Source organism: Micropterus dolomieu, linkage group LG21 (genome assembly GCF_021292245.1).
Source record: "Micropterus dolomieu isolate WLL.071019.BEF.003 ecotype Adirondacks linkage group LG21, ASM2129224v1, whole genome shotgun sequence".
Classification (NCBI taxonomy): domain Eukaryota; kingdom Metazoa; phylum Chordata; class Actinopteri; order Centrarchiformes; family Centrarchidae; genus Micropterus; species Micropterus dolomieu.
In genome coordinates this window covers 3265084-3275444 of record NC_060170.1, presented here as the reverse complement: position 1 = coordinate 3275444, position 10361 = coordinate 3265084, and the positions used below count along the sequence as shown (strand labels likewise).

At 38.7% G+C, this 10361-nt stretch overlaps 1 protein-coding gene across 1 annotated transcript in view; it reads right to left on the bottom strand.

Moving 5' to 3' along the window:
* Positions 1–5966: 5966 nt before the first annotated feature.
* LOC123961033 (olfactomedin-like protein 2A) overlaps positions 5967–10361 on the bottom strand; it is a 24630-nt gene continuing 20235 nt past the window's right edge. The window contains exon 8 of the mRNA XM_046036132.1: positions 5967–9146. Within this exon, the coding sequence (XP_045892088.1) occupies positions 8542–9146 (605 nt within the window). The 3' untranslated portion in view covers positions 5967–8541. The remainder of the gene's footprint in view (positions 9147–10361) is intronic.

Here is a 10361-nt window from a genome sequence, read left to right as displayed (position 1 = left end):
TTATGGTTACACTATTCAGATGTCCTTTGATTACATTTCTGCAGTTGCAGTAAAATGTTGTAGCAGCAGCAGCTAAATCCATCATCAATCTTGTTACTGCTAACTGTCACTACTTCAAGCAGCAGTAATAACAGCAGCTTAGGCTGTTAGAAGTGTCAGTAAAAGTAGAGACAGCTGCGGCTGCAGTAGTAGTAGTGTTGGTATTACTTGTATTGCAGTGGTGGATGAAGTATTCAGATACTTTACTTAAGCAAAAGTACTCATTTCCCAGTGTGAAAATACTAAAAGTATAAAAAAAAAAGTATGTAAGTATAACCAGGAAAACGTACTTTGTTATGTCCCCTGTGACTGTTACTATTATATCATTAGACTATTATTACTCATGCATTGATGTAAAAGCAGGATTGCACCGTTGTAGACTGCAATTATTGACTTTTTTCATTATAGATTAATCAGTTAATTATTTTCTTCATTAAGCAATTGTGATACTTTTAGAAATGCTGTGACAATTCCCCAGAGCCTTTTACAAGGGCTTTGTAAGTTTAAACCTCGAAATGATTTAAAAATACATTACCATGAAATGTTTTTACATGAAAAAAATGACTCAAACAGCATCAAAATAGCTGCCATAGTACGCAAAAAGCAAAAACATCATATTTTTAAACTAAATAAATATGTCTTGTGTGTAAAAATCTTACTTTGTAAAGTAACTAATAACTGAAGCTGTCAGACGTCTATGAAGATTCTCAGTCATCCAGGTCATAGTTATCCAACGAAGGTTAAAGTCAAGGGCAACTAGACTTGGTTGAAGATACTGGAAGTGAAGCTGTCAGATAGATGTTGAGAGTAAAGTAAGTAAAGTAAGTAAGTAAAAAGTACAGTATTTCTCTCTGAGATGTGTTGGATTAGAAAGTGGCGTGAAAAGAAAATACTCAAGTAAAGTATTAATACCTCTAATTTGTACTTAATTGCTGTACTTGAGTAAATGTGCTTAGTTACTGTCCACCACTGTTGTATTGTTGCTTTAATGATCTATGGTAAACTCTTACCTCGTCTATTAATGCTACTCCAAATCCACATCTTTGCAGGGAAAATTTCAAATCACAAAAACCACATATGACTCATGATATCTAGCTACACAAATATATTTTAAAAACAAATATAGTTCAGGTTTTCGTTACAGGGACAAACCAGATTTGCTATATCTGTTACTCAAAACGTTGCAAAGAGTCAAAGAAGACTGACTGTTAAGTTATTAGAGGTGTTCAAAACATATGCGACCAAATCTTTCTGAATGAATCTCCAAAGTGAACTGACTATACTGAATCACCATTGTCACTGATCGAGTAGCTTTTAGCACTGGAGCTCCTCTGAGTGAGTGCACTTGTCAGCTCAGCTGTGATTCACTGGTCGATTCTAGATGATAACCCTATATTTCTGATACTTTTCAAACCCAAATGCACCAGGGCAAGACATTACTGTTTTGGTCCCATCATGTCCACACATGTTGATCTACAACACAAAATCAAACATTCACTCTAATTTTGTTATTGATGGTGGTTTTTTCTTTTTTCTTCACAGTATATGAGCTGTAGCTGTGAACATGACAGCTGACTGTGAACTGAATGAATGTGATCTGTGTTTATGCTCTAACTTTGTGGTTTGAAATTGTGCAGTATTGATTCTTTACAGGCCTGCATCAGGCTGATTTTGTTGGATCTGTGTTGTTTTTGCAGAATGGCTTGAGCCTGAATCCGCAGTTAATATTAACTGAAGTCAGGCTTTCCACAATAAACCCAGCGTTAATTGTTGTGCCTTGTTTCTGGGAAACCCCGCTGTTCACCAGAATGACTTCTTCAACAGCTGTGAAGAATTTTCTGACATTTAGAACAAACCAATCCTGTTTCCGATGATGTGACACCTCAACACTCCTTTACCCCCCCAACAGCTGCAAGGTGGTGTTGATATTTGGCTTTATTATAGCAGGCGTCTGGTTTTGGGTGGGGCAGTGTGACGGATGGCAGGGCTGAGGCTGAAAATGCTCTGGTGCTGAAGTTCGATAAGTGCCAGCCAAGGGCAGCTGTTGGGATGGACTGTGTGGATAGCATTATACCCTGTGGTGGGTGGCAGGTCTCTGAACCTTGCAGGGCATTGTTGTTGGCCCCTCCACAACACCCACCATCAAGTTTCCCATTTCAACACATTTTTGTTCTCTTGTCCCCACTCATGCTAAGGATAGATGGTTTTGCCAGTATAAATGTGGTCTGGAAGTAATTTGTCTATTTTTTTCAAGGGGATTTCTCTCTGGCGAACTCCATGTGTCTTTCTCTCTCTCTCTACGCCTGGCTTGTTGCTAGAGCCATCACTGTTGCTTCAGGAGAGAGAAGTCCTGCAAGAGTCAGATGACGTGATTACAGTACACTAGCTGAAACCGATTTATTCACTGTGTGTTTAGGACAGTAACTGAGATTCCAATACTGACAACATTTAGTCTGCTAAAGCTTTGTAGTGACCTGGAGCTGAAGATGGAATATGTACAATGAAACCTGAATCCTTGCTCTGAGGGTGATGGGTTATTGCTGGGTCAGAACAAAAACAAAACAGGAATAACAGATCAGATGGTGGGATATTAAATGTACCACAACCCACAGTTCAAACATATAACAAGACATGTGTACTTGTATGTATAGAAAAACATGTACAGTAGAAATGAGGGGAAATCAGATAATACACCAGAAATATGTATATGAAAAAAAAAAGTATGCATGTGAAAAAAAATACTTTTACATGGATGTAGTACAAAATGAACTCTCTTCAACATTTTTATTGTAAAAAGGAAACATGAGAGGATGTGGTCAATGATGATTTTATATTGGAGCAATTCTGTGATCTTAATCAGGCAAACAGGACAGTAATAAGATTGCCGTCGTGACTTCAACGTCATGTCTGACAGGGACGTAAATGAACACGCAAGGGTAAGAAGAATCTTGTGGTTGGGGCTCGGACCTTTCTGTGTGGAGTCTGCAAGTTCTCCCCGTGTCAGCGTGTCTTCCTCCCACAGTCCAAAGACATGCAGATTAAGGTTAGGTTAATTAGTGACTCTGAATTGTTGTATATATGAGAGTGAATTGTTGTTTGTGTGTCAGCCCTGTGATGAACTGGCGACCTGCCCCGCCTCTTGCCCAGTGTTATCTGGGATTGGCTCCAGCCTCAAGCGAAGGGTAAGAGGTTATAGATAATGGATGGACAACAAAACATGACAAGAGCCTGCACTGTATGAACGTGAAGCAAGGCATTGCTCAGTTTACCTTCACATTTATGTATCTATTAATTTCATCTTTTTGAGATAAAGCACTATAGCACATCCAGATGCAGCAGCTCTATTGTTGACAGATGTATTTTCCTGTCACCATAGTGAACAGATGGGACTCCCTTCCTTGCCAAAACATTAAAACACATCATTTATCTATTTTGGAAAGATGTCTTGGATTCCATTTGGTGTTTTATTTAATGCTCTATATATTTGCCAGACTACCTGTTATCTTGTCATCTCATCTTAAAGACTCTATTATATCCATACCAAAATGAAGCAGGGGCACAAATTCAACACCTCATCAAGATGACTTATGTATGTATTTTGAAGAGTATTTCATCCTCATAAATAATCTTAGTTGAGATTTGTTTATGCCCTGCAGTGTTTTGCCTTGATCACATGCCAAAATCTGTGGGTGTCTTGAGGCATCTTTGTCTGCGCCTCTGCTACAAAATGTTGATGTGAGGTCGTGACACAACCCCTCCTCCATAATTTCCAAAGGCCTCCATTGTATCTTGTACAATGGCCTTATTTGGTGTACTCCTCGGTCGCTAGCCTAAACCTCAGGAAAGCCCCCTCTGCAAAGAACATGAGACATTATGGAGTGTGTGCCAGCTCCCATAGACATGCTCAAAGAATAGCAGTTTATAATTGTTTTTGAATATTAGACCCTCGGGCTTTATTTTACACGATGATTTCATAATGCTTAGGGGATTGACAGAAGGTTGACCATGCATACGTTTCCATGCAGCTTTGAAAAGGATGGTCCTGCATGTTCGCTGTCCTTGCTCTGCTCTTCCGTCTTATTCAGCCAACCCTTTCTCTTAAGTGAATGTTACAGGAAATAGCCCAAAGGGTCTTAATTAAAGTCATGCTGAGGTTCATTCTGTTCAGCACAACACTCAAGCTGTCACGAGCCCTATTTCCGTTTACACATACTTCAGTGTGAGCACTAATGAGTTTGCAATATGTTATTGAGGAGAGCTACAAATTTAAACTGCACAGCATTTTGTTAATCTTTATAAGTTCCATGTGAAAAACTTATCACACTGCAGTGCTTTACACTTTTTTTGATAGCTTGTAATTTTTCATCAAACTGGGCAAAAAAGAGAGAGAGGTGCAGTACGATTAGCAGCAAATTGAAACCCATGCCATGTCAATTATCAGGTAATTTGTTTGTTTGTTTTTCAACCCTCAGGATGATTCTGACAGAGGTCAATATTTTGCGTTGTTTTCTGAGTCCTAAACAAGTCATTATAGGGCCCTCACCAAATTTAATACCATTTTGACAGAGTTAGAATTTGTAAATGTACAGAAACACTGTTGAAATGTTTTATGTATTACTTAAATACATTTAAGGACAATTAAAAGCGAAATGATATGGGATACTTTGGTATAGTATATTATTAATTTGATTAAGGTTGGGGTTCATCATCAAATCTGAATTTAGTTTTGGATCCCTCATTGAATCCACAAAAGTAAAAGAAAAAGCACAAAGTTTGAGTGATGCTTTTTTTTACCTCACAAATTATCTTTGGGCTGCAGAAGACAGCATTAAAGCTGGGGGTAGGCAACGTTGGAAAAACTAGCAAACTAGCATTTGGACCGAATGAAATGATTGGCGGTGTTTATTACAGTCCTGCGAATAGAAGATTGAGACTTGAGTCTCAGTCATGTGACTCTACTCCACAGTTTCTTTATGTTTATAATGAGACTAATACATGGAGGCCCTGATGAATTTTTGTAGAGCTGGGTGTGTATCTGTAAATGTGAGTAGATCATGCAATGGAGGGTCCCAATAGTGGGAGAAAAAGTACCTCAGTATAGCAGAGGCCTGTAACATAGGGACAAAGGTTTTACATGCCCGGCACTGTGAAGATATGATGGTACATGTTGAGTAGCTATGTGATGGAGATGAACAAGAGGCCCTGCTAATGTGAACAGGATCAAGTTGAGCTCTGATTTAGCAACAGGAGAGCCTTTGTGTTTGTCATATGGCGCTGGGACTGAAGCAGCATAGGTCATGTGAATTGTCAGTGTTCATCACCGTGGCTAGTGTGGACGTCATTGTTCCATTACAACAACATGTCAACATTTCGTGACAGAGTTCATGATTTGACACACCATTAGTGCTGTGCTCATCAAACTGAAGGACTTGCCGTGTACTCATTAATGAACTTCATTATCTGGGAACACAGTGCACTGAGATCTTTCAATAGCATAGGGGAGCTGATTAAAAAAAAAAACCTACCACACCCACCATTCAGCTATTTCAATATCTCCCTCTGGAGTTGCATTACTTGGAGCTGAAGATTTTCAAATCCCCAGCCAATAAATCAGGCAGCCGTTCCCTTGTTACCATGGCCTAGGGCTACTCCACTTAGTGTATTTTGGGATTGAGATCAAGCAGAGCATGACCACCTTTACCCCAGAAGTAAACACAGCTCATGAGAGCTTTTTTATCCAGAAATCAGAAGATCTGAGTTACTGGTCTTCATCTCTTCAACACGAGGTAGGATCCCATGGCATTTACTAGGTCACTATGGATTGGCTTATAAGGCTCACATCAGGCTTTCATAATGGAAATGTTATTTCACAGCACACAGGCACTGGTTTCAATTGTTGTATGATATGATATATTATGTATAAAGACTTTACAATTGAACACATGACTTTATTGCAATCAGCATGCCTTTTATGAATAAACTTTAAAAAAAACGCTCTGCATAATTCACAAACAGGTAAAACAATGTGGTTGTGAATCATTAATGGTGTACAAGACCAAAACAACACAAAAAAGTGCTGTAGGAGTTACCTCATGTGTCTTAAAGTTAAAACAAATCGTGGTTCCATTATTGAAGATGGCACAGCTTATTATAAGGACCACAATGGAATAAAGCCCAAAGGCTTTATTGTGTCTTTATCCTTTTGATGATTTGTGTATCTCTGGCTAGAGGCCACTTTTATATTAATGATCAACAAAGAAGTTAAATCAATCAATGGCACAGTGAACCTTTTGTTATGACTGATTGGGGCGGTCAATTTCCATAGAGGTGAAAATGTTCAAATACTCAATAATAATGACAAGATTTGGTGGTTATGCAAATGTTATTAACAATACAAAGGCTGCATATTTTATACAACATAGAAATGTAACATGATGCATGGAAATTAGAAAAAAAAGTTGTATGATATTGTCAAATGACTTCATGTAAATATAAAAACTATTACACTTAGAAACTTTTTTACATTGTCTTGTTTTTGGAGTTATATTATATTCAACATATCCCTCAAAACAAGATTAGTGGTATAGAGACAGGAAGTATCATGAGGCCGGAATAATAATCAACAGATACGTGATCAAAGTGCTTGGTGATAGGATGGAGTAGATGGGCAAATGAAACAAGGGTTGAAAGTTTAATTTTACAAACATTTTTCAGAAGGAGAACTACTCTGGATACAGAAATAATCTCATTAGTTGAGTTAAATGTTGGGTAGTGGAGCAAATAACACTAGCTGTAAAAATATCTGAAGCCTACTTAAAAGGCAAAAGATAAAAGAGGAGGTAGCTTATAGGTTATCTAGTTAGGTCACTGCATTTCCTCAAACTAGGTGCTAGCTTCAAGGAAACTCTTGACTGAACAAATAGACGACAGTGTTCATGTAGGGCACTTAAGTTGCGCTTGCATTGGCTGATCGGCATGCACTGTTTCATTAATGCTTCACCATCACTCCGGCTTCTTGGCATGCAGATGTACGCCACGGCCATTATAATCACTATTAAGGACCAACCAGACCTTAAAGCGGCACCACGAAGTTCATCTGTGCGTCTTAATGAAATTGGCAATGCTAGCAGATTGGTGACATAGTAACTACTAACAGGACTGTGTATCAAAATGCAATATTTGCTGTTTAACTTGCTATATAGACAGTCACAATTATTAAAATAGCTGCTGGCCACTAACAGGACAATAAGTTCACTAAGTTTGTTCAAGAAATGTACTTCTACCATTGTCTCATAACTGTCAAACCATGCCTGTTTTGTTGAGCAGTTGAGGAGGATTAGAAAAAGGTGCATGTTGAAATACTGCTAATAAGTTAGATAAGTCAGCACTGACAAGATGGTTTGCTACTGGTAAACATCTCAAATTTTGGTGTCACGGTTGCATATCATTGAGTTAACTAAGATTTAATGTTCATGTACAGTATATGTGAATTTTGGAGGGATTAATTCTCCCAGAAGAGTCCTTGTTGCTGCTTGGATTCTTGAAGAGCTCCCTCAAAGCCCAGAGCCTTTTCTGCAGAATCGAATCCATTTACCACATATGGTCAATTTCTTGACATTAGTGTCTCTAACTGAACTCTCTTCTTTTCTCTTTTCACAGGGCGATGTAGTCTCAATGACTCTTGATTATTTCACTTATATAATGTAATAAGTGTCTTGGTAGCGCTTTCAAAAAATATTGTTTCATCAGCATAGATTCTGATTCTTAGATGCTCAACTGTACGTTTAAAGAGTTATTGGTGGCTGTAATCATCCTCCTGTCTATAATGTTTGTGAAGTGACTCCATTGTAAGAAACTGGATACTAAACTGGACACAGAATCCACAGTTTTGAGTGTAAAAATGTTTTTTTAATGGTATGAATTTGTCTGGCATCGTGTCAGTGTAATTGCGCAAGGAGGGAATCACTCCAAGTCAGTATGGTCAGGAGGAATGATTACAGCAACCAAGACCTCTTTCATCTTACTTGTAGCTATATATGTATTAGAATAAAATACAACATATCTGAATGACCCTTTAAAGAGATATCAAGGCTTATGTTTTAGTATCTACTCGACTGACATGAGCCAATATATCTGTCTGCTAGTTAGCCAGCCTGCTGACATTTCATAAATGACCATATAAAGAAATCTCTCTGCATTCCTAAACTCTGCCCAATGAGCTTTAACTCAACCTGTGAGATTATTTCCACTGTTTGCTGTCCAATCTACTGATATATTGTACAGTCACATCTCAAAAAACATTTGAGGTGTGTATGTTTGGTACACTGCGATCAGGTGTTTCAATAGCATGCAATGGTACTTGAAGGATGGTGTGGGTTCATCCTTTGTCCTGTTGAGTCCAATGTCATATTGGATTTGCTTCAAGGCTGTCAAAATACTGAGTATCTTCATTTTATTTAGGTGCCATACTGTGATCTTATCTGTAGCACAAACTAGCTGTGTTCATTGGTCAACAAAGTTTACCTGATATGTGAGCTGATGACCATTATCCCAGGCATACAAAACCTTCTCCTTGGGGTTGTAGTCAATCTGGGTGGTGAAGGAGTACTCATTGGTGAAGGGCAGGCGTGGGATGGCTTCAGTGTTGGTGTGGGTGTCATAAGCATAGGTCACCTCACCTTCCTTTTGGTTGTACACATTGACAGCGTACAAGACACCACAGATGATGAAGCAGTTTCCGTATGAGTTCCGTTTGAGACCTGTCCTCCAGGTTGTTTCCTTTTTCAACGACAGGTCTCCGGGATCCAGTTTACTGATGATGATCACCTCTTGCTGGTTGTAGTCATAGTCAATGGAAGGGTAGATCACCCACAAGCCACTTTCATCCACTGCGAAGTCAATGTCCGAGTGGCCTCTCCATTTCCAGGGGGTGGTGTCCTCGTAAACCACATCATGCAGCAGTGTCCAGGCCGCCACATATCGCATCCTCAGATCATACTTGATGATGTTCTTTGTAAAGGCTCTGTTGTAGTAGAAAGCTCCGTTATAAACCACATGCCCTGTGCCTATCCAGTTGTAAGGCAATTTGAAAAGGTTGCTCCATCGGCCTACAATAAACAAGAATATTACGTTATCTTTACTTGTATTTATTTATTTATTAAGAAACATGGATGAATACTCAATAGTCATTTGGAAATGGATACATCCTGTTGCATAAAACAGACCATTGACCTCTGATGCAAATGCTGCCTTCAAAGCCCATAAGTACTCATGTTGAAGTGTATTATAAACTGAGGCTGCTCCATTGTGGCTCTAAGAAAAGCCAGTAGTTAGGTCTATTCAAAATCCTTCTCATCACACCTCAGCTACAGCTGAACTCCCTCCTTCTGGATTTTCGGGCTCCAGTAACTGCCATATAAACGTCAATCCAGGACTCTAATATGCCTTCACAAACATATATGGCAGACATCACTCTATGTCCATGACATTCTAGAGTCAATGATCAGATTATTTTGTAGTCAAGAAGTCCTGCTAATTTTGCTGATTGACACCTTGTCTGCTCTAAAGACTTGACTTGAGACTTAAAAGCAAAAACACTGAAGACTTGTGTTTTTACCTGATAATATCTTATAACATAAAAAGGTAATTAAGACACCCCCAGGTAAGCCTCGTATAGCCGGACATAATGTTTGAATCTTCAGTTATCAGGCCCATGCATTGAAAGCGCTTGGTCAGGTATACAAACAACGTCATTAATGCAACTCTGGTAGGAAAATGTTCAAATGGAGTTCAAATGCTCAGCCCCGAAAGACATGCAAATGACATGCATTTTGTTTATGATTCCTTGAGACTTGAGTCGGACTTGCCCTAAAACCAGCTCTGCTAGACAGTCTTGAGGAGCCAATGTGTTAATTGATAAATTTAGCTTGCAATAAAATAATTTTCAAACATTTAAAATGATTAATATGTTTGGTCAACAGGCAGCCATTCAATAAGCGGGATAATATATAGCAAGCTGGTCATTAGTTGTAGTGCTTATATATTCATTATCTTTCACTTGTGCTAAGTTGATATTATGCCCTTCATAAAGCCAATAACATTGTTTTTACAATGCCAGACTGTGTACACACTGGCTTCATGTAACAGTGACACAGTTTGTTTAGTAGTTCACTTCTGAACAAACACGTGTATGGAGGTGTCATTTTCTAATCACATCTGCTATTCTAACCTTCCAACCTCAGGTAGTCTGATTTAGATAATGGTAATAAAAGGAAAGCCCAGTGGAGGACAAAAACAACATGCAGTAGAACTGCCCCCCCCCC